Source organism: Carcharhinus amblyrhynchos, chromosome 25, assembly GCF_965287045.1.
Source record: "Carcharhinus amblyrhynchos chromosome 25, sCarAmb.v2.hapA, whole genome shotgun sequence".
NCBI lineage: Eukaryota > Metazoa > Chordata > Chondrichthyes > Carcharhiniformes > Carcharhinidae > Carcharhinus > Carcharhinus amblyrhynchos.
This window is the reverse complement of record NC_137348.1, coordinates 2249453-2274806: the sequence shown is the minus strand read 5'-3', so window position 1 is coordinate 2274806 and position 25354 is coordinate 2249453. Positions and strand designations below refer to the sequence as shown.

General features: G+C 46.4%; 2 protein-coding genes across 2 annotated transcripts in view; one reads left to right on the top strand and one right to left on the bottom strand.

Annotated features, from left to right (window-relative positions):
- adamts13 (ADAM metallopeptidase with thrombospondin type 1 motif, 13) overlaps positions 1-15345 on the top strand; it is an 80071-nt gene extending 64726 nt beyond the window's left edge. Inside the window, exons 29-35 of the mRNA XM_080211770.1 lie at positions 1132-1308; positions 2119-2323; positions 6052-6343; positions 7620-7766; positions 11350-11526; positions 12787-12965; positions 14331-15345. Coding sequence (XP_080067896.1) covers positions 1132-1308; positions 2119-2323; positions 6052-6343; positions 7620-7766; positions 11350-11526; positions 12787-12965; positions 14331-14507 — 1354 coding nt within the window. The 3' untranslated portion in view covers positions 14508-15345. The remainder of the gene's footprint in view (positions 1-1131; positions 1309-2118; positions 2324-6051; positions 6344-7619; positions 7767-11349; positions 11527-12786; positions 12966-14330) is intronic.
- Positions 1-25354, bottom strand: part of rexo4 (RNA exonuclease 4) — a 142303-nt gene that overhangs the window by 82504 nt on the left and 34445 nt on the right. The window lies entirely within an intron of this gene.

The window sequence follows — 25354 nt, the reverse complement described above, 5'->3', positions numbered from 1 at the left end:
CATTTGCACCTGCCCCAAGATTTACTAGGATGCTACCCGGACTTGATGGTTTGAGTTGTAAGGAGAGGCTGGATAGACTGGGACTTTTTTCCCAGAAGTGTCAGAGGCTGAGGGGTGATCTTATAGAGGTCTACAAAATAATAAGGGGTGTAGATCAGCTGGATAGTCAATATCTTTCCCAAAGGTAGGGGAGTCTTAAACTAGAGGGCATAGGTTTAAGGCAAGAGGGGAGAGATACAATAGGGTTTCGAGGGGCAATTTTTTCGCACAGAGGGTGGTGAGTGTTTGGAACGAGCTGCCAAAGGTAGTAGTAGAGGTGGGTACAATTTTGTCTTTTAAAAAGCGTTTAGACGGTTATATGGGTACAATGGGTATAGAGGGATATGGGCCAAATGCAGGCAATTGGGATTAGCATAGTGGTTTTAAAAAAAAGGCAGCATGGACAAGTTATGCTGGAACGTCTGTTTCCATGCTGTAAACTTCTATGACTCCATTATTCTACCATCAAAACCAACTCCATAATTTAATAAATCAGTTACTTCAAGTGGTAAAATGTGGAAGCCCTAAAGGCTTTTCACATTATTTATGTCCTACAAGCCTATTATTCTGATTTGTTTTAGAGTAATACTCCAGGTTTCTCTTATCTAGCTTCTGTTTTGGAGCAGATTATTAAACAAAATAATCTCAGGAAACTCAGTACAGAATGATCGTTTATTAGCCCAGCCTCAGAAAAGGTTCTCTGGGGCACTGTATCCAGTGGAAGATCCATGCGATATTTATACATTGTAAGTCACGTCAGCAAAGCATTATTTACATTCCAGCATTATCTGGTTTTAGGTTTTACATGAAACAAGTTGCAGGTGTTCACAAGACAGGGTGTCCACTGTTCTAAGCAGTATCGTTCCTTCTTATCTCTCTTTGGCTCCTGGTAATTTCTTCCCTGCTGCTTATTATAAGAAACTGTAGTCATTAATTCTCTCTAATATTTCCCACTGACATTCTCCCTGGACTCTCCAGGCTAACTTCTCCATTTGTTTCCCTCTGAGTTTGGTTTATTGGGAAGCAGCAGGCTGTCTGCTCCTTCACTTGCTTACCATTCTAAGAACTTTTCTTTCTGTACCTATCCTGCAGATGGCAGTCCAAGTCTGGATCGTGCAGTGTGTCGTGTGGAGGTGGAGTCAGGAGAAGGTTTCTGTACTGTACACAGGTTTTGGGGGATCGGGAACAACTGGTAGCAGACAAAGAATGTCATCATTTACCACGACCTGAAGACCAAGAATCTTGTAATCACCATCCATGCCCACCAAGGTTAAGACATTTTCTACTATTCCTCGTGCCACCCTGGAGACACTGACTCTCACTGGGGTACGGGTCCCACACACACTGACTCTCACTGGGGTACGGGTCCCACACACACTGACTCTCACTGGGGTACGGGTCCCACACACACTGACTCTCACTGGGGTACGGCTCCCACACACACTGACTCTCACTGGGGTACGGATCCCACACACACTGACTTTCACTGGGGTACGGGTCCCACACACACTGACTCTCACTGGGGTACGGGTCCCACACACACTGACTCTCACTGGGGTACGGATCCCACACACACTGACTCTCACTGGGGTACGGGTCCCACACACACTGACTCTCACTGGGGTACGGGTCCCACACACACTGACTCTCACTGGGGTACGGCTCCCACACACACTGACTCTCACTGGGGTACGGGTCCCACACACACTGACTCTCACTGGGGTACGGCTCCCACACACACTGACTCTCACTGGGGTACGGGTCCCACACACACTGACTCTCACTGGGGTACGGGTCCCACACACACTGACTCTCACTGGGGTACGGGTCCCACACACACTGACTCTCACTGGGATACAAACAGAGTTGGCATGAAGCAAGTTAATTGTGTGAAATTAGTGTAAGTTAGATGGCAAACGGAATAAGAATTAAAAATAGGGCAGAAGTTGGATATAGGAAGGGAGGAGGTTATGGGCTGAAGCCCAATTACTGGTTTACTCTGTGACAAGGAGGGCTGGACAGAGGGAAATACTGAACTAGAACAAGAACACTGCTTTACTCTGTGATTATGATGGACAGGTGGCAAGTCTCAGACCCAGGTCGGTGTTCAGTGGTTTGTGGAACCGGTTTGGCCGAGAGGAGAGTGACCTGCGTCCAGTTTCTCAATGGGACAGATGTGGAAGTGACAAGATCTCTCTGTTCAGGGTTGGAGGAGCCACTGTCCCTCATTCCTTGTGTGGTTAGCAGCTGTCCATTTGGCTGGAATCCCCAGGACTGGTCCAAGGTCAGTGTCCTCACTCAGAGACAAGATGGGGAGGTGGGATGAGCGCATAGGCACAGCAAGACTGTCAGCTCCTGGAGTCTGATTCACCATTTAATAAAAAGTCTGACAACACCAGGTTTTAGTCCAACCTATTTATTTGATAATATACTCACAAGCTTTCGAGGGGACTGCCTCTTCGTCAGGTGAACTCTCCATTCACCTGACGAAGAGGCAGTCCCCTCGAAAGCTTGTGAGTATATTATCAAATAAATAGGTTGGACTAAAACCTGGTGTTGTCAGACTTTCTACTGTGTTTACGCCAGTCCAACGCCAGCATACCCACATCATCACCATTTAATGGCATCACAGTGCCCAGTATCCCAGCCCCATCCACCTGCCTTGACTGCACATCCTTTCTAAATTGTCATGCAAGAAACCTACCCATCTCAGATTTTAAAATTATTTATTTTAGTTTCTGCTGCTTTTTGTGGGAGAAAGTCGTGGATGTCAAGCATTCACTGTGTGAAGAAAGTGTTCCCTAACTGCTCCTGAATCACTCTCGCTTTAACATTATGTCCTTTTGTCCAAGACTCCCCCACTACAGAAATAGTTTCACTCCATCGATCCTATCAGTTCCTATCAAAGTCCTAAACTCTCAAACAAAACACCTCTTAAGCTTCTACATTCTGGAGAATACAAATCTAGTTTAAGGAATCTCTCCTAATAATCCAAACCTTGGAGCCCTGGAAACAGTCTGGGTTTCCTCCGGGTGTTCGGGTTTCCTCCCACATTCTGAAAGACATGCTGATTCAGTGCATTGACCCGAATAGGTGCTGGACTGTGGCAACTAGGGAATTTCACAGTAACTTCATTGCAGTGTTAATGTAAGCCTTACTTGTGACTAATAAATAAACTTTTACTTTTAAAACTTCTGTCAACATCCTAGGGGTTATCACTGACCAGAAACTAAACTGGACTCACCACATAAACACTGTAGCTACAAGAGCAGGTCAGAGGCTGGAAATTCTGCAGCAAATAACTCACCACCAACTTCCCAAAGCCAGCCCACAATCTAAACCACATATAAACTAACAAGTCAGGAGTGTGATGGAATACTCTACATTTGCCTCAATGGGTGCAGCTCCAACAACTCTCAAGAAGCTCAACAACAACCAGGACAAAGCAGCCCCATCCACCACCTTCAACATTCACTCCCTCCCCACTGTCGCACAATGGCAGCAGTGTGTATCATCCTCAAGATGCACTGGGACAACTCACCAAGGTCCTTCAATGTCATTTTCCAAACCCACAATCACCTAGAAGGACAAGGACAGCAGATTCCTGGAAACACCCCCACTTGCAAGTTCCCCTCCTGACTCGGCAATATATCACCATTCTTTCACTGTTGCTGGGTCAAATTGCTGGAATTCCATCCCTATCAGCATTGTGGGTGTACCTGCATCATGTGGATTGCAACAGTTCAAGAAGGCCACTCACCACCACCTTCTCAAGGGGCAATTAGGGATGGGCAATAAATGCTGGCCTAGCCACCAAAGCCCAAGTGCCACAAAAGATTTTTTTAAACTTCTGGTCAATCTGCATTGCACACCACCCAAGGCCAGTACATCCTTTCCAAGGTGCACTAGCCAGATCTGTACACCTTACACCACATCTGAGCAGCTTCCTCTCCTGATATTTGATTTGATTTGATTTATTACCGTTGCATGTATTAACATACAGTGTAAAGTATTGTTTCTTGCTTGCTCTACGTATAGAACATACCCCCCGTTCATAGAGAAGGAAAGGAGAGAGTGCAGAATGCAGTGTTAGAGTCATAGCTAGGGTGTAAAGAAAGATCAACTTAATGCAAGGTAGATCCATTCAAAAATCTGACAGCAGCAGGGAAGAAGCTATTCTTGAGTCGGTCAGTACGTGACGTCAGACTTTTGTATTTTTTTCCCGAAGGAAGAAGGTAGAAGAGAGAATGTCCGGGGTGCATGGGGTCCTTAATTATGCTGGCTGCTTTGCTGAGGCAGCGGGGAGTGTAGACAGAGTCAATGGATGGGAGGCTGGTTTGTGTGATGGATTGGGCTACATTGACAACCTTTTGTGGTTCCTTGCTTCTTGGGCAGAGCAGGAGCCCATACCAAGCTGTGATACAACCAGAAAGAATACTTTCTATGGTGCATCTATAGAAGTTGGTGAGAGTTGTAGCTGACATGCCAAATTTCCTTAGTCTTCTGAGAAAGTAGAGGCATTGTTGAGCTTTCGTAACTATAGTGTCGGCATGAGTGGACCAGGACAGGTTGTTGATGATCTAGATACCTAAAAACTTGAAGCTCTCGACCCTTTCTGCTTCACTCCCATTGATGTAGACAAGGGCATGTTCTCCTTTACGCTTTCTGAAATCGATGACAATCTTCTTTGTTTTGTTGACATTGAGGGAGAGATTATTGTTGCAGCACCAGTTCACCAGATTCTCTATCTCTGTCTCGTCATTGTTTGAGATCTGACCCAGTACAGTGGTGTCTTCAATTGAATTGGAGGGGAAATTTGGCCGCACAATCATAGTGTATAAAGGGTACAGTAGGGGGCTAAGGACACAGCCCTGTGGAGCTCCAGTGTTGAGGATGATTGTGGAGGAGGCGTTGTTGCCTATCCTTAGTGATTGTGGTCTGTGAGTTAGGAAGTTCAGGATCCAGTCGCAGAGGGAGGTGCCGAGGCCCAGGCCACGGAGTTTGGAGATGAGTTCCGTGAGAATGATAGAGTTGAAGGCTGAGCTGTAGTCAATGAATAGGAGCCTGACATAGGTGTCCTTGTTATCTAGGTGTTCCAGGCCATTAGGCCACGATTCTAGGTCACTGCTTCTGAAGGATAGTATTAATTTCTGAGATTATTTTTTGTACGTGACTACTCCAGTTTAGTGATCTGTGCACATCAATCCCTCAATTTCCTTGGACTTGCACTGTTGCCAGCTTTTCACAATTAGATAATACTTGATCCAACTTTTCTCAATCCAAAATCAATAACCTCACATTTACCTCTGTTGAAATTCAGAGCTCTCACTTAATCTAACAATGTCTTTATATTTTGTCTGTACTTCTAACTTTACAATCAATCCTTATATCTTTGAGAAGCTTGAAGCCTGACTCTCTATTGTGCTATCGAAGACATTTTCAAAACAGAATGATTGGCTGAAGGTCCATGATTCTGTTCCACTATTTTGAGTTTATACCATTATTCCTACTCCTTGTCTTTTACCACCTAACCAATCTTCTCACCAAATCAATAATTTGTCACTAGTTCTATGAGCTTTAATTTGAGTGAACTCTATTGAATCTGAGTGAATGCTTTTGGAAAATCCACGTAAGCGACATCCATAGACATTCCTGGTCCACTACAAGGTCATTAAATATTCCTGACATTGATAAATCCTTGTTGGCTTTCTCTAATTGGCTTAGTTATTTTTTCCTCCGTCCAATCATTTCCCCACAGCAAACGTTAAATTAACAAGTTGATCATTTCCTCGCTTTTCTTTCTCACCTTTCTGAAATAGTGAAGGTGCAGAGGTGAGGTTGAGGGATTTGGGGAGAAGCTTGGCCAATGGGGTTTATGGATATGGTGAGAAAGTGGAGTTAAGGGATGGGGTGTGTGAGAGATGGATAGGTGCCGGGTTGGGAAGCGTTGGAGGGAGAGGATGGAGGGCTGATGCAGGTTTCAGGGTGGATGACTGTCCTGCCTTTTCCCAGTGCTCTGTTTCCTGTGGCCTTGGAAGCCGAAGCCGGAAGCTGCTCTGCACCAACCTGGAATTGATGGAGGTCGTGCTGGATGCCTTCTGTGAACACCTGACAAAGCTCGCCACAGCAGAGGTCTGTGATGCAGGACCCTGCCCGACCCAGACACCAAACCAGACAACAGCCATGCTGGTGACTCCCACAGCTGTTCCCTCCGTTAACCACTCAGCTGCAATGACACCCAGGCTGCTGACAAATCAAACTCAATTCACTAAAGGCTTGATGGATGAAGACAGTAAGGATACCAGTTATATACTTGCAACACCCTCACTAAACCACTCTGACTCCCCATCAAACACTTCCAGGACGGGTACAGCACGGGGTTAGATCCAGAGTAAAGCTCCCTCTACACTGTCCCCCATCAAACACTCCCTGGACAGGTACAGAACAGGGTTAGATACAGAGTAAAGCTCCCTCTACACTGTCCCCATCAAACACTCCCAGGACAGGTACAGCACGGGATTAGATACAGAGTAAAGACCTCCAAATTGAAAGAGTATAATTTAAAAAATGAAGGTGCAAAAGTGTTTTAAGATACTTCACAAAAGTAGTGAATGTGAATGCTAAAACTAGTGATCTAATTGGCTGGTCATTCAGCAGGAATTAGTATAGTTTTGTGTGCCTGTCCAATCACCACAAAGAAATGTATTCAAACTGACCTCAAATTGCTGACTGTTTCCCCCCTCGACCTCCGGCACCTTCATTTCATTGAACTGGGTTCAGTTTAACATGTATTTTTCTTTTGCAAAAATATACTTTGTTCATTAAGTACCTGAATGCAGATTACAGACATCCCACAAAGTGCAATATTATTCACATTTTTTACATACAAAACACGGGTGGCATGGTGGCACTGCTGCCTCACAGTGCCATGGACCTGGGTTCGATTCCCAGCTTGGGTCACTGTCAGTGTGGAGTTTGCACGTTCCCCCCATGTCTGTGTGGGTTTCTTCTGGGTGCTCCAGTTTCCTCCCACAGTCTTAAATACATGCTAGTTAGGTACATTTACCTGAACAGGTGCCGGAGTGCGGTGACTTGGGGAATTTTACAGTAATTTCATTGCATTGTTAATGTAAGCCTTACTTGTGACTAATAAATAAACATTTAGTTACAAAGACAATGCCCAGAGTGGACAGGGCCAACCCCTGATCCTTCTTGCTTGCTCCGAAAACCAGTTCAGATTCAAACTGAATCATATTCATGCTCCTCACAAGAGTGACATATTCTTGTCCTTCCCTAGTGTCAGGGGGAGTAGCAGGGTAAATATGTGGAGTTATAGGGATAGGGCCTGTGTGGGATTGTGGTCAGTGCAGACTCAATGGGCCAAATGGTCTTCCGCTCCACTGTAGGGATTCTATGTTTCTAAGAGTGACGAACAAGATCCAAACTGACAACAGCAGGCATTACACTGGATCTCACACTTACTCCTACACTTTATTTTCAAGATGCAAGATTGATCACATTGCAACATCCTGGCTCTCAGATGTGCTCTGGTCCTGATGCCTCTCTGCTTTCTACTCCAGATGACTGTGGGAAGCTAATTCTGAGTGAATCAGGAACTCTGAAACTGATCAGCCAACGGGGCAGGGATTGCCTGGTTACCATTGGACGTCCGCTGAATGAGGTCATTACGGTCCGCGTTCTGACAAGTTCCTTAAACTGCAGTAAACGTAAGAACCCAGAGGCATTGTGACTGATCTGGTTACAGTCCCACTGCATTGATGTAGAACTCAAACAACACTCCAAATCAATGTTTGACAAGTGGGGGTGGGACCACATGAAAAAGCGTCCAGTTTGAAGATAGTGCCATGTTTACAAGGGGATTGGTCATCCATTACCACACAGATACAATCCCAACTGAGTCAAGGGGCCTGATTTAACCATCAGGTTGTGCCCATTTTCAGGCACAAAAACTTGGTAAAGTTGGGTGTGAGGCTTGTAGTGCAATCCACGCTCACTTCCGCGTTGGTTCCCCCTTTACCAAGGCCCGAAAATGGCTCCGATCAGGACTGTGCCTGAAACGGACACGATGGCTATTTGCATGCATTTAAATTAACTTAAGGGGCTGCACGCCCAACTTTACCAGCACTTCCCCCTTTACCATCACGGGCGTTCGCCCATACGGAATTGGTGTGAACAGATATGCTCCATATAAGTCCGATTCGGGTGCTCCGTCAGTGACTGTTAGTGAGGAGGTAAGTGCCAAGCATCTGACAGCTCTCTGCTTGAGATCAGTTTTCAGTCGGGGGGGGGGAGGTGGGTGAGTGTGTCCGCTGACACACTGCCTGTGATCAGTGGGAGGGGGGAGGGGAAGCCCACTGCCACTCTGCCTGAGATGAGTGAGGGGAAGGAGGAGAGGGGTTGGTGAGCGGTCTGGGTGGGGGAGTAATGTTGGGGGAGGGGACATTATCCAGCCCAGCAGCGATGTGGCAGGGGAGCAACATTCTATCGTTTCTTTTCTGTGCGTGCGCAGTTAGAGGAGGCAATCGGAGCTGCAGGATTTTAGTCCTGCCCACAGGCTTCTGCACTGCAATTCAGAATCGCTCTTTTTTTTCAGGCAGAGTGTATATGGGGGCTTGAGAACAAGCCTAAAAATCAGATCTGAAACACTCCCAGTTTCAAATCCACCCAGACTGAGAATCAAAATGATAAAATGGGGCCCAGTGTGTGGGAGCCGTACCCCAGTGAGAGTCAGTGTGTGTGGAACCCGTACCCCAGTGAGAGTCAGTGTGTGTGGAACCCGTACCCCAGTGAGAGTCAGTGTGTGTGGGACCCGTCCCCCAGTGAGAGTCAGTGTGTGTGGGACCCGTACCCCAGTGAGAGTCAGTGTGTGTGGGACCCGTCCCCCAGTGAGAGTCAGTGTGTGTGGGACCCGTACCCCAGTGAGAGTCAGTGTGTGTGGGACCCGTACCCCAGTGAGAGTCAGTGTGTGTGGGACCCGTACCCCAGTGAGAGTCAGTGTGTGTGGGACCCGTACCCCAGTGAGAGTCAGTGTGTGTGAGACCCGTACCCCAGTGAGAGTCAGTGTGTGTGGGACCCGTACCCCAGTGAGAGTCAGTGTGTGTGGGAGCCGTACCCCAGTGAGAGTCAGTGTGTGTGGGACCCGTACCCCAGTGAGAGTCAGTGTGTGTGGGACCAGTACCCCAGTGAGAGTCAGTGTATGTGGGACCCGTACCCCTGTGAGAGTCAGTGTGTGTGGGACCCGTACCCCAGTGAGAGTCAGTGTGTGTGGGAGCCGTACCCCAGTGAGAGTCAGTGTGTGTGGGACCAGTACCCCAGTGAGAGTCAGTGTATGTGGGACCCGTACCCCAGTGAGAGTCAGTGTGTGTGGGACCCGTACCCCAGTGAGAGTCAGTGTGTGTGGGAGCCGTACCCCTGTGAGAGTCAGTGTGTGTGGGACCCGTACCCCAGTGAGAGTCAGTGTGTGTGGGACCCGTACCCCAGTGAGAGTCAGTGTGTGTGGGACCAGTACCCCAGTGAGAGTCAGTGTATGTGGGACCCGTACCCCTGTGAGAGTCAGTGTGTGTGGGACCCGTACCCCAGTGAGAGTCAGTGTGTGTGGGACCCGTACCCCAGTGAGAGTCAGTGTGTGTGGGACCCGTACCCCAGTGAGAGTCAGTGTGTGTGGGACCAGTACCCCAGTGAGAGTCAGTGTATGTGGGACCTGTACCCCTGTGAGAGTCAGTGTGTGTGGGACCCGTACCCCAGTGAGAGTCAGTGTGTGTGGGACCCGTACCCCAGTGAGAGTCAGTGTGTGTGGGAGCCGTACCCCAGTAAGAGTCAGTGTGTGTGGGACCCGTACCCCAGTGAGAGTCAGTGTGTGTGGGACCCGTACCCCAGTGAGAGTCAGTGTATGTGGGACCTGTACCCCAGTGAGAATCAGTGTGTGTGGGACCCGTACCCCAGTGAGAGTCAGTGTGTGTGGGACCCGTACCCCAGTGAGAGTCAGTGTGTGTGGGACCCGTACCCCAGTGAGAGTCAGTGTGTGTGGGACCCGTACCCCAGTGAGAGTCAGTGTATGTGGGACCCGTACCCCAGTGAGAGTCGGTGTGTGTGGGAGCCGTACCCCAGTGAGAGTCAGTGTGTGTGGGACCCGTACCCCAGTGAGAGTCAGTGTGTGTGGGACCCGTACCCCAGTGAGAGTCAGTGTGTTCCAGGCTATTGAAGGAAATAGCGGATTCCATGAGGATCATTTTCCAGTCCTCACTAGATATAAGTGAGGTACCAGAGGTTTGGAGGTCTGTCAATGTTGTACCATTATTTAAAAAGAGTGCAAGGAATAGGCCAGAAGATTACAGGCTGGTCGGTCTGAATGTGGTGGTGTGCAAATTATTGGAAACAGTTCTGAGACACAGGATAAACTGTCACTTAGTAAAGTACGGATTGATTAGGGATAATCACCACGGTTTTATTAGGGGAAGATTGAGACTCAGTAACTTAATAGAATTTTTTGAGGGAGCAACAAGGAGGATTGATGAGGGTGGTGCAGTTGATGTTGTCTACATGGATTTTAACAAAGTATTTGACAAAGTCCCACTTTCATTTGATTTATTATTGTCATATGTATTGGCATACAATGAAAAGTATTGTTTCTTGTGTGCTATACAGACAAAGCATACCATTCATAGAAGAGAAAAGAAGAGAGTGCAGAATGTAGTGTGACAGTCATAGATAGGGTGCAGAGAAAGATCAACTTAATGAGAGGTAAGTCCATTCAAAAGTCTGACAGCAGCAGGGAAGAAGCTGTTCTTGAGTCAAGACATGGTAGACTGGTTAGTGCACAGAGATCTCATGGGATACAGGGGAAGGTGACAAATTGGATCCAAAATTGGCTCAGTGACAGGAAACAGAGGGAGATAGTCAATGGATGTTTTTGCAAATGGAAGGCAGTTTCTATTGGTGTTCCACGAGGCTGTGTTGGGGCTTTTAGCAACTCTGAACATTTCTATGTTCCTTTTTCAGTTGTCGTGGCTTCCATCCAGCTTTTTAACACTTAATCTCAGGCCCAGTTCTGACAGCACGATAGGAACTCAAATGTCACAGTATTTCTGATGAAATGTCTTTATTGAACTGAGTGTAACATTGACCCACTGTGCCTCATGACATGTTACATGACTGCAGCAAGCCAGCTAGGATATGGAATAATATTGCATTTCAAAACCCAAAGAGCTGTCAAGCAGCAATTGCTACAAAAATATGAGATGTTAAATACTGTTCTGGATTTTTGCATGCCTCTGTTTTCCTTTCCTCCAGGAGATTCTTTGTCTTTTTGTGGCCGTCGATTGTTTTGGAAGACTTGCTCCCCACTGAAAGGGTTTGCGCTCACATCCATCACTAACACACTAATGATCACACAGCGGACCAGCACTGGCAATGGTGGATCCATCCTTCAGTTCACCAGTAGTCCCTCATCACGACATTACTACAGAGGTAGGGCTTCACTGCTGCGATCTGGATATATCACCTGCTAAAGAGCTGCTTTTGTTCAGTGCAAAACACTCTCCGCTTAAGTCAGAAAGACATGATTTCAGTGACTTGAACTGAAAATCCACACAGATATGTCCAATGCAGTCTGGAGGGAGTGCAGCACTGTCAGAGGGTCAGTGCTGAGGGAGTGCTGCACTGTCAGAGGGTCAGTACTGAGGGAGTGCCGCACTGTCAGAGAGTCAGTGCTGAGGGAGTGCTGCACTGTCAGAGGGTCAGTGCTGAGGGGGTGCCGCACTGTCAGAGAGTCAGTACTGAGGGAGTGCTGCACAGTCAGAGGGTCAGTGCTGAGGGAGTGCCGCACTGTCAGAGGGTCAGTGCTGAGGGGGTGCCGCACTGTCAGAGAGTCAGTACTGAGGGAGTGCTGCACTGTCAGAGGGTCAGTGCTGAGGGAGTGCCGCACTGTCAGAGGGTCAGTACTGAGGGAGTGCCGCACTGTCAGAGGGTCAGTACTGAGGGAGTGCCGCACTGTCAGAGGGTCAGTGCTGAGGGAGTGCCGCACTGTCAGAGAGTCAGTACTGAGGGAGTGCCGCACTGTCAGAGTGTCAGTGCTGAGGGAGTGCCGCACTGTCAGAGATTCAGTACTGAGGGAGTGCCACGCTGTCAGAGATGGCATCTTTCAGATAAGAGATTAGACCTCGACCCTGTCTGACCTCTCAGGCGGACATTAAAGATTTGGCATCCAAGTGCAGATATCATGATGGACAGGTAGAAAATTCAGTTAAACGGTCAATTAAACGTTGGTCATTATTTCAAGGGGACAGAAATAGAAAAGGGCAGTAATCATATCAGTGTCCAGGGTTCCAATGAATTCCATCCGTAATAAATGTGATGAGTTTTCGATACAGAAATTCAGAAAGGTTACTCTGAGGGCGAGTCAGATTCATCAGAATAAGACTGGGATTCACCCTGACTTTGTTGCATTGACCAGGCTTGTTGTCCCTGGAGCAGAGACGGTTATGTGGTGATCAGGTTAAGGTGTTTCAGATGAGATGGTTGATGGAGAGAAACCATTTCCTCTGTGTGGGGTTTGGGAGACAGTGGGGCGGGAGGAATCCAGAACGAGGGAGCACTGTGTAGAAACAGGCCGTTCAGCACTGATGTCAAGAAACACTTCCTCCCTCACGGTGCAAATCCGGAACTCTTCCCCCCGCCCCGCCCCCAGTGTGAACACAAGTTTCCAGCCTGATATCTGTCCTTTTTCAGATTGCGATAGGCAGCTGTATGGACCCAAGGGGAATATAGTGAGCCCAGTACAGCCCTACAGAGAGGGACAAGCCTGTCGCACCATCATCAACGTGGCTCCAATGGATCGTATCTTAATTAAAGTCCTTTACCTCAGGTTCAACGTTAGAGTCAACAATACCGCAGCTGAATACATTCTGGTGAGTTGGATTAGATCTTTGCAACTTTATCATAGAATCATAGAACCCTAAAGTGCAGAAAGAGGCCCTTCGGCCCATCGAGTCTGGACCAACCACAATCCCACCCAGGCCCTACCCCCAAATCCCTACATATTTTACCCACTAATCCCTCTAACCTAAGCATCCTAATACACTAAGGGGCAATTTTAGCATGGCCAATCAACCTAACCCACACATCTTTGGACTGTGGGAGGAAACCAGAGCACCCGGAGGAAACCCATGCAGACACGAGGAGAATGTGCAAACTCCACACAGACAGTGACCCGAGCCAGGAATCAAACCCAGGTCCCTGGAGCTGTGGAGCAGCAGTGCTAACCCACTGTGCTTTACTGCAAGAATTTTTTAAAAATTTCCCTCTGAACACTCACGCACTGGGGTACGGGTCCCACACACACTGACCCTCACTGGGGTACGGGTCCCACACACACTGATGCTCACTGGGGTATGGGTCCCACACACACTGACTTTCACTGGGGTACGGGTCCTACACACACTGACTCTCACTGGGGTATGGGTCCCGCACACACTGACTCTCACTGGGGTACGGGTCCCACACACACTGACTCTCACTGGGGTACGGCTCCCACACACACTGACTCTCACTGGGGTACGGCTCCCACACACACTGACTCTCACTGGGGTACGGCTCCCACACACACTGACTCTCACTGGGGCACGGGTCCCACACACACCTACTCTCACTGGGGTACGGGTCCCACACACACTGACTCTCACTGGGGTACGGGTCCCACACACACTGACTCTCACTGGGGTACGGGTCCCACACACACTGACTCTCACTGGGGTACGGGTCTCACACACACTGACTCTCACTGGGGTACGGGTCCCACACACACTGACTCTCACTGGGGTACGGGTCCCACACACACTGACTCTCACTGGGGTACGGGTCCCACACACACTGACTCTCACTGGGGTACGGGTCCCACACACACTGACACTCACTGGGGTACGGGTCCCACACACACTGACTCTCACTGGGGTACGGGTCCCACACACACTGACCCTCACTGGGGTACGGGTCCCACACACACTCTCACTGGGGTACGGGTCCCACTGGTACTGACTGTGGGATGTATCATAGAGTTGATAGGTCTGAATGGTCAAATTGCCTCCTCCTGTGCAATGCGGTTCAATGATCTTGGAGAGTTGAAATGAAATCGAAGTAATTTCACACTGAATGAAGAAATTTCAAATAACAAACTGTTGAATTTAACTGTGAACTGGTGACCCTTGACCATGTCGTGTTTCTTCCATTATCACTGTGTAGCCTATCGTTGATAGCTCAGTTATTTGTATTTTCAGATTAAAGATGTGAGCACACAGAGATATTCCGCATATCGTGGCAACAGCCTGTTTCGGTGGCAGTCACTGGGAAACTCCGTTGAAATTGAATTTCATGGCGATTTCGGATTCCGGGCCACATTCAGGTCTCTGCCATCCCGAACCTTGAGTGGAGTACGTAGGCTGAACTGTGGGTAATGGAAACTGTTGCAGAATCTGTCTCTCTGGAATGTTCCACTGATTCCGCTGTTAACCTCCTCCATTTCCACCTGAGCATCCTTTCATTCACACTCAGTCTCGGGCTGCTTGTGAGGGAGTAACTATCCCCAAAATAAAGACACCGATGGAAATCTTACTCTTTTGTGACCTTAAACTGTAACCCTCCTATTGAAAAGAAACCAACACAAGTGACATGAAGGTGGTTGATGGACATCATAATGTGACCATTTTCAAACTTATAAATGGTGGGTTCCAGCTTTACTGCTTCTAGTTTTCCAAGAACAGTTCTTTCCAAATCTTCAAGCCCACTAAATCAATGGGGCAACTCAGAAAGTAATTAATAAGCAAAAATAGGCCAGAGTCCCCTGGCAATCCAGCCCAGCTGGCGAGGCCTCACAGTCCAGGCACAATTGTAGAAAAGATATTGCGTTCTCGACTTCTGGGAATTCTAGGAATCATTGTTTGAATAGAGTGACCTAATTGAGATGATTAACATGATTAAACAGTTTGGTAGCATTGATAGAGAAAAACTGTTTCCTCTGGTTGGGGAGTCCAGAACAAAGAGGCAGAACGTTAAAATTAGTGTTAAGCTGTTTAAGAATGGTGTCAGGAAGAATTTCCTCACAAACAGCCATGAAACTGGAAAATCTCAAAAACTGCACATGCGGTGAGCAGGGGGAACTCTCCTTCTCAACGCTGTCCAGGTTAAGGAGTTCCCTCTGAATTTCTATTTGGAGTTATTACTGACTTTTATATATTTATGGTCCTTATACCTTATGGTAACATTTTCAAATTGAAATAAAGATATATGAAGACATTTAATGTGCACTGGTTCTCTGTGATAGTGTTGGGTACAGGTAAACATGGAGAGTGGTGGAATGGTGGCCAGGCCCACACATCCCACTGAGACCCTGATTGCACAAACGGTGAACAGCACAAGTTATCTTGGAGAATCTGTCTTTGAAAGAACACAGCCTAGTCAGATAGCAGTCCTGCCTTTCTAGTGGAAGGAAGGTACCACACACAGCTTTGACAAAAGGTCATCTGGACTCAAAACATCAGCTGTGTTCTCTGTATAGATGCTGCCAGACCTGCTGAGATTTTCCAGTGTTTTCTCTTTTGGGGCCACATACAGACTGCCAGTTCAGCAGAGATGATCCCATGCCAGTGTTTCTTTTGCAATTGTTTTAGCATAAACTCAACTGTTCTCTCCCATATCTATCGTGGAGTGAACAGAATGATGGACCATATCAGTAGGTGACTGGAGCACGGCATCATATGAAGAACAGGGACTAGCAGGAATTAACCATTCCACAACTGTCTGATTTTATTTTCTTGATCCTCAGTTACGGGTCTTGCATATCAAGGGCTGACTAATTGACTTGTTCAGTTGACTAGATCAGTTAACTGATTTAAATTAAGTTGAAAATAATAACACTGGACTCATATCATGTGCTTGAGATTCTGGGTGCAGTGTGACGTTCAACACCTGAACTGATGCAATCTGAACTGGAGGGAGACTTGCTAGAGCCACTCGGGAGGGTTTAAAATAGTCTGGCAAGGGGGGTGAGATCGAAAGCAACAGGAAGACAGAAGAGAAGTTTGAGGACAGCACAGAAGTTAAAGAGAGCACATTAAGTAGTAAAGGCAGTGTCAGTAATCCTAGTACCAGACAGATCAGGCAAAAGCAGGACAGAGAGCAAGGGAAATCCAGATTAAACTGCATTTATTTCAATGCAGGAGGCCTGATGGGCAAGGCAGATGAACTCAGGGCACGGATGGGTACGAGGGACTGGGATATTATAGCAATGACTGAAACATGGCTAAGGGAAGGACAGAACTGGCAGTTCAATGTTTTAGGGTACAGATACTTTAGGAAAGATAGAACAGGAGGTAAGAGAGGAGGGGAAGTTGCATTTTTGATGAGGGAAAGCATCATGGCTGTACTGAGAGGGGAGATATCTGAGAGTTCGGCCACTGAGTCTGTATGGGTAGAACTGAGAAATAAGAAGGGAGAAATCACTTTGATAGGGTTGTACTATAGGCCCCCAAATAGTCAGTGGGAAATTGAGGAGCAAATACGTAAGGAGCTTACAAATAGCTCCAAGAAAAATAGGGTGGTAATAGTCAGAGATTTTAACTTTCCCAACATTGACTGGGACAACCATAATGTTAGAGGGTGGATGGAGAGAAATTTGTTGAGTGTATTCAGGAGGAATTTCTCATTCAGTCTGTGGATGGTCCGACTAGAGAGGGGGCAAAACTTGATCTCCTCTTGGGAAATAAGGAAGGACAGGTGACAGAAAGTGTTAGTGAGGGATCACTTTGGAACCAGTGACCATAATTCTATTGGTTTTAAGATAGCTATGGAGAATGATAGGTCTGTCCCAAAAGTTAAAATTCTAAATTGGGTCAAGGCCAATTTTGATGGTATCAGGCAGGAACTTTCAAAAGTTAATTGGGGGAGTCTGTGGGAAGGCAAAGGGATGTCTGGTAAGTGGGAGGCTTTCAAAAGTGTGTTAACCAGGGTTCAGGGTAAATACATTCCTCTTAGAGCGAAGGGCAAAGTTGGCAGAAGTAGGGAACCCCGGATGACTCGGGATATTGAGGCCTTGGTCAAGAAGAAGAAAGAGACAGATGACATGCATAGGCAGCTGGGATCAAGTGGATCGCTTGAACAGTATAAGGGGTGTAGGAATAGAGTTAAGAGAGAAATCAGGAGGCCAAAAAGTGGTCATGAGATTTTTTGGCAAATAAGGCAAAGGAGAATCCAAAGGGCTTCTACAAATACATGAAGGACAAAAGAGTAACAAGGGAGAGAGTTAGAGAGAAGAAGGTTAAAAGATAACTTAATAGAGGCATATAAAATGATCAGAGGATTAGATAGGGTGGACAGTGTGAACCTTTTTCCTCAGATGGAGATGGCTAGCACAAGGGGACATAGCTTTAAATTGAGGGATGATAGATATAGGACAGATCTCAGAGGTTCTTTACTCAGAGAGTAGTAAGAGCGTGGAATGCCCTGCTTGCAACAGTAATGGATTCACCAACATTAAGGGTATTTAAATGGTCATTGGATAAATATATGGATGATATTGGAAAGTGTAGGTTAGATGGGCTTTAGATTGTTGCACCAACCTGTGAAACCATCAAGGGCCAAAGAGCCTGTACTATGCTGTAATGTTCTACGTTCTAGGGCCTCTTAAGGATCATCAAAGTCATCTGTATGCGGATCCACAAGAGATGGGTGAGATCCTAACTGAATATTTCTCATCAGTATTTATTGTTGAGAAAAGCATGGATGTTAGGGAACTTGGGGAAATAAATAGTGATGTCTTGAGGAGTGTACATATTACAGAGAAGGTGGTGCTGGAAGTCTTAAAGTGCATCAAGATAGATAAATCCCCGGGACCTGACGAAGTGTATCCCAGGACATTGTGGGAGGCTAGGGAGGAAATTGCGGGTCCCCTGGCCGAGATATTTGAATCATTGGTTGTCACGGGTGAGGTGCCTGAAGATTGGAAAGTGGCAAATATTGTGCCTTTGTTTAAAAAGGGCTGCAGGGAAAAGCCTGGGAACTACAGGCCAGTGAGCCTCACATCTGTGGTGGGTAAATTGTTGCAAAGTATTTTGAGAGACAGGATCTACAGCATTTAGAGATGCAAAGATTGATTAGGGACAATCAGCATGGCTTTGTGAGTGGAAAATCATGTCTCACAAATTTCACTGAGTTTTTTGAAGGGGTCACCAAGATGGTAGATGAGGGCAGTGCAGTTGATGTTGTCTGCATGGACTTTAGCAAGGACTTTGACAAGGTACCGCATGGTAGGTTGTTGCATAAGGTTAAATCTCACAGGATCAAGAATGAGGTATCTATATGGATACAAAATTAGCTTCTTGACAGAAGCCAGAGGGTGGTTGTAGAGGGTTGTTTTTCAAATTGGAGGCCTGTGACCAGCGGTGCGCCTCAGGGATCAGTGCTGGGTCCACTGTTATTTATCATTTATATTAATAATTCAGATGAGAATATAGAAGGCACGGTTAGTAAGTTTGCAGATGACACTAAGATTGGTGGCATAGTGGATAGTGAAGAAAGTTATCTCCAATTGCAACCGGATCTTGATCAATTGGGCCAGTGGGCTGATGAGTGGCAGATGGAGTTTAAATAAATGCGAGGTGATGCATTTTGGTAGATTGAACCAGGGCAGGACTTACTCGGTTAATGGTGGGGCACTGGGGAGAGTTACAGAACAAAGAGATCTAGGGGTACAGCTTCATAGCTCCTTGAAAGTGGAGTCACAGGTGGACAGAGTGGTGAAGAAGGCATTCGGCATGCTTGGTTTCATTGGTCAGAACATTGAATACAGGAGTTGGGATGTCTTGCTGAAGTTGTACAAGATGTTGGTAAGGCCACACTTGGAATACTGTGTACAGTTCTGGTCACCCTATTATAGAAAGGATATTATTAAACTAGAAAGAGTGCAGAAAAGATTTATTAGCATGCTACCAGGACTTGATGGTTTGAGTTATGAAGAGAAGCTGGATAGATTGGGACTTTTTTCTATGGAGCGTAGGGAGCTGAGGGGTGATCTTTTAGAGGTCCATAAAATAACGAGGGCCACAGACCAGCTAGATAGTCAGTATCTTTTCCCAAAGGTAGAGGAGTCTAAAACTAGAGGACATAGGTTTAAGGTGAGAGGAGAGAGATACGAAAGTGTCCAGAGGGGTAATTTTTTCACACAGAGGGTGGTAAGTGTCTGGAACGAGCTGCCAGACGTAGTAGTAGAGGCGGGTACAATTTTGTCTTTTAAAAAGCATTTAGACAGTTACATGGGTATAGAGGGATATGGGCCAGATGCGAGCAATTGGGATTAGCTTAGGGTTTTTTTAAAAAAGGGCAGCATGGAGAAGTTGGGCCGAAGGGTCTGTTTCCATGCTGTAAACCTCTATGACTCTAATCAGTGGAAATTTGCCAGTCTGACCTAGGAGTGTGCCAGTTTTGAGGGTGGGCCCTGCTTGTGGTGAGAAGGCTTTTGAAAGAGGTGCTGGGAACTGGCGGAGTGAATTTGGGCACAAACCACTTGCAATTAATTCCATGATCTATTACAGGACTTCATTTCACTCCATCCGGCTGAGAGCAGAATCTTCCTGAAAGCACAAAGTTATATATATTGCAGCCTGGGGCAGTAAACCTTCAGCAGCTGGGGCTGGTTCAGTTTCAGTTCATCCCAGGGACTGTGTTATGTTGTTTTGTGTTTGTGTTTCTTCTTTGGTTTGACATGTACTTTTCACACAACGTATATTGAATGTACAAATGCAGCCCAGTTACGACAAATGCAGGACAGCAGGGTTTAAAGACACTGAAGAGAGTTGAAAGTCAGCCATTGATCATCTGGAGTAGCTTCCTTGACAGGGCAGCATGTGATTGGTGGAGCTGGTTGGTGTGTAATATCTGTCTAAAAACTCAGATTACTGTGGTAATAACCACATGTTGTTATTTCTGGGAGTTATAGAAACATGGAAGATAGGAGCAGAAGGAGGCCATTCGGCCCTTTGAACCTGCCATTAATTATGATCAAGACTGATCGTCCAACTCAATAACCTGCTTTCTCCCCATAACCTTTGATCCCATTTGTCCCAAGTGCTCTATCCAGCTGCCTCTTGAATACATTCAATGTTTTGGCATCAACTACTTCCTGTGGTAATGAATTCCACAAGTTCACCACTCTCTGGGAAGAAATGTCTCCTCACCTCTGTCCCAAATGATCTACCCCAAATCCTCAGACTGTGACTTCTGGTTCTGGATTCTCCCACCATCAGGAACATCTCCCTGCATCTACCCTGTCTAATCCTGTTAGAATTTTATAAATCTCTATGAGATCCCCCCTCATACGTCTGAACTCCAGCAAAAACAATCCTAACCTGGTCAATCTCTCCTCATACATCAGTCCCACCATCCCCGGAATCAGCCTGGTAAACCTTCACTGCACTCCCTCGAGGGCAAGAACATCCTTCCTCAGAAAAGGAGACCAAAACTGTACACAATACTCTAGGTGTGGCCTCACCAAGGTCTCTGTATAATTGCAACAACATCCCTGCTCCTGTACTCGAAGCCTCTCGCAATGAAGGCCAACATACCATTTACCTTCTTTATCGTCTGCTATAGCATCTTCTGAATGTGCTTCCCCCAAAGCACAGGTGGCAACGCTGACCACTCTGCAGAGTTAGCTCAGTCCCATTCTCTGAGATATCCTTGGAATAAATGCCCTCTGAAGAAGATCATTCGTAAGCTCTTCTGTAAAATTAGCTTCAAGTATAGGACTTAAAAACATTTGGAAGGTAATAAAAGCAAAACACTGCGGATGCTGGAAATCTGAAATAAAAACAGAAATGCTGGATGAACTCAGCAGGTCTGGCAGCGTCTGGAGATAGAAGCAGAATTAATGTTGTGAGTGTGTGACCCTTATACAGTTCTCTAGAAGAGTCATTCAAATTCAAAAAGTTAACTCTGTCTCTCCACAGATGCTGCCAGACCTGCTGAGTTCATCCAACATTTCTGTACTTAGAAGGTATTTTGATTTGATAGGCTGGCCACGTGCTGGATTATGTCCAGTTGAGGATATTCTCTGTTCTTCCTTTTACCAAGCCTTAACTTCAGACAAACTGTCCCTCCTCTGCCACTCCAATTGGTTGAGAAGATGGGGCCTTCATGAATAACCTCAGCTGGGACAGGAATTGAACCCATGCTGTTGGCGTTGCTCTGCATCACTAACCAGCAAGCAATCTCACAACACCAGGTTAAAGTCCAACAGGTTTATTTGATAGTAATCCCACAAGCTTTCAGAAACACTGTTCCTTCGTCAGGTGTGTGGAGAGTTCTGATCAGAGAAAGGCATATAAAGTCACACACAGTTTACAGAATACTGATTAGAATGCAAGTCTTTACAGCTAACCTGCTATTCAAGTCTTAAAGATGTAGACAATATGAGTGGAGATAGCATTGGTTAAAGAGATGTGTATTGTCTCCAGACAGGACAGTAAGTGAGATTTTACAAACCCAGGCAAGTCATGGGGGTTACAGATAGTGCGACATGAACTCAAGATCCCAGTTGAGGCCGTCCTCATGTGTGCGGAACTTGGCTATCAGTCTCTGCTCAGCGACTCTGCGCTGTGTGTTGTGAAGGCCGCCTTGGAGAATGCTTACCCAAAGATCAGAGGCTGAATGCCCGTGGCCGCTGAAGTGTTCGCCAACAGGAAGGGAACAGTTTTGCCTGGTGATTGTCGAGACTTGCATTCTAATTAGTATTTTGTAAACTGTGTGTGACTTTATACGCCCTTCCACACACCTGATAAAGGAACAGCGTTTCTGAAAGCTTGTGGGGTTACTATCAAATAAACTGGTTGGACTTTAACCTGGTGTTGTGTGACTTCCAACACCGGCATCTCTACGTCATCACTAACTAGCAATCCAGACAACTGAAGAAAAGACAGAAAAGCATACAAAAGGTTCAGGGAGCTAGGTATTAGGGTACTGGAGGAGTATACAGCTTGTAGGAAGGAACTTAAGAAGGAAATTAGGAGATCCAGAAAGGGTCATGAGAAAGCCTTGGCAGATAAGATTAAGGAAAACCCCAAGGCCTTCTACAAGTATGTGAAGAACAAAAGGATGAAATGTGAAGGAATAAGGACCTATCAAATGTGACAGTGGGAAAGTTTGTATGGAACCCAGTAGAAATAACCAGTACTCAATGAATACTTCAATATTCACAGTGGAAAAGGATCTTGGTGGTTGTAGTGCAGGCTTGCGGCGGACTGAAAAGCTTGAGTAAGTTGACATTAAGAAAGAGGGTGTGTTGGAGCTTTTGAAAAGCATCAAGTTAGATAAGTCTCCGGGACCGGATGGGATGTATCCCAGGTTACTGTGGGAGGCAAGCAAAGAGATTGCAGAGCCTCTGGCGATGATCTTTGTGTCATCAATGGAGACAGGAGAGGTTCTGGAGGATTGCGGATGTGGTTCCTCTATTCAAGAAAGGGAATAGAGATAGCCCAGGAAATTATTGACCAGTGAATCTAACCTCAGTTGTTGGTCAGTTGATAGAGAAGATCCTGAGAGACAGGATTTATGAAGATTTGGAGTATAGTATGATCAAAAATAGTCAGCATGGCTTTGTCAAAGGCAGGTCGTGCCTTATGAGCCTGGTTGAGTTTTTTGAAGATGTGACTAAACGTATTGACAAAGGAAGAGCAGTGGATGTGGTTTATATGGACTTCAGCAAGGCGTTCGATAAGGTCCCCTTTACAAGGCTTATTGACAAAGTTAGGGGCCATGGGATCCAAGGGGACATTGCTTTGTGAATCCAGAACTGGCTTGCCCACAGAAGGCAAAGAGTGGTTGTAAATGGGTCTTTTTCTGCATGGAGATCAGTCACCAGTGGAGTGCCCCTGGGATCTGTTCTGGGACTCTTGTTCTTCGTGATTTTTATAAATGACCTGAATGAGGAAGTGGAGGGATGGGTTGGTAAGTTTGCTGATGACACAAAGATTGGAGGTGTTGTGGATAGTTTGGAGGGATGTCAGAAGTTGCAATGAGACATAGATAGGATGCAAGACTGGGCAAAGAAGTGGCAGATAGACTTCAACCCAGATGAGTGTGTGGTGGTTCATTTTGGCAGGTCAAATGGGACGACAGAATATAATATTAAGGGTAAGACTCTTAGCAGTGTGGAAGATCAGAAGGATTTTGGGGTCCAGGTTCAAAAGACGCTCAAATCAGCTTTGCAGGTAGAGGATGTGGTTAAGAAGGCCTGTGGTGTATTGGTCTTCATCAATCTAGGAATTGAGTTGGAATTGGCAAATGGAATTTAATGTTGGCAAATGTGAGGTTGTCCACTTTGGTAGGAATAATGGTAGGAAGGACTATTACTTACGTGGCGAAAAACAGCAGCATGCGACGGTGCAGAGGGACCTCGGGGTCCTTGTGCATGAGTCGCAAAAACCCAGCCTACAGGTGCAGCAGTGGTCAGGAAGGCGAATGGGATGCTGGCCTTCATAGCGAAGAGGATTGAATATAAAAGTAGGGAGGTCTTGCTGCAACTGTATAGGGCACTGGTGAGGCCGCAGCTGGAGTACTGTGTGCAGTTTTGGTTGCCGCACTTATGCAAGGATATTTTGGCCTTGGAGGGAGTGCAGAGGAAGTTTACTAGGCTGATACCGAAGTTGAGGGGGTTGAACTATGAGAGGCTGAATAAACTAAGCTTGTACTCGTTAGAGTTTAGAAGAATGAGGGGAGATCTCATTGAGACATATAAGATGATGAATGGGATGGATAGGATAGAGGTGGGGAGGCTCTTCCCGCTCAGAAAGGACAGTAGGACTAGGGGGCACAGCCTCAAGATAAAGGGGGGGGGCAGTTTAGAACGGAGTTGAGGAGGAACTTCTTCACTCAAAGGGTGGTGAATCTCTGGAATTCTCTGCCTGTTGAAGTGGTGGAGGCTGCCTCGCTAAATATTTTTAAGACGCAGGTTGATAGGTTTTTGATAGGCAAGGGGATTAAGGGTTATGAGGAGTGGGCGGGAATGTGGAACTGAGACACGACAGATCAGCCATGATCTTATTGAATGGCGGGGCAGGCTCGAGGGGCTAGATGGCCTACTCCTGCTCCTATTTCTTAGGTTCTTATGAGTTTAGCAGTTGGGAGATAATGCTGCAGGTTTATAAGACCCTGGTCAGATCCTATTTGGAGTACTGTGCTCAGTTCTGGTCGCCTCATTACAGGAAGGATATGGAAGCCATAGAAAGGGTGCAGAGGAGATTTACAAGAGTGTTGCCTGGATTAGGTGGTATGCCTTATGAGGATAGTTTGAGAGAGCTCGGTGTTTTCTCCTTAGAGAGACAAAGGATGAGAGATGACTTGATAGACGTGTATAAGATGTTGAGAGATATTGATCGAGTGGATTCTCAGAGGCTACTTCCCAGGGCTGAAATGGTTGCCACAAGAGGACACAGGTTTAGGGTACTGGGGTGTAGGTACAGAGGAGCTGTCAGGAGTAAGTTCTTCACTCAGAGGGTGGTGGGTGTGTGGAATCGGCTGCCGGCAGTGCTGGTGGAGGTGAATTGATAGGGTCTTTTAAGAGACTTCTGGATGAGTACATGGGACTTACTAGGATTGAGGGTTATAGGTAAATCTAGTAGGTAGGGATATGTTCGGTGCAACTTGTGGGCCAAAGGGCCTGTTTGTCCTGTAGTTTTTTATGATCTACGTTCTAACTGAACTACACCAACTCCCAAAATAGCAATGGAGCTTCCTTCAAGCTAGAATTGAATGAGTGACCTAAGGATGTCAGTTTTAGGCGTTCACGGTCCTCCCCTCAGCCAGCTGAGCTATTGAAAGGGATCCACGCAGATATCCTATCTGACATTAAGTTGATCTTTCTCTACACCCTATGACTGTAACACTACATTCTGCACTCTGTCCTCTCCTTCGCTATGAATGGTATGTTTTGTCTATATAGCGCGCAAGAAACAATACTTTTCACTGTATACTAATACATGTGACAATAATAAATCAAATCACCACCCAAACACCACGAGCTCTTAACCCTGGATAGGAGCCCGCCATGTGGCACCTTGTCAAATGTCTTTTGGATAATTATTACACCACATCTACATGTTCCCCATTATCCATCCTGCCCATTATATTCTCAAAGAGCTGTAATAAATTGCTGGAACTCGGTTTTCCTTTTTGAAACTCCATTAACTCCACCTGACTGTTTCCAATGTTTCCGGAGTCTTCAACGTATCATTGATGAAGACGAACATCTCGCCAG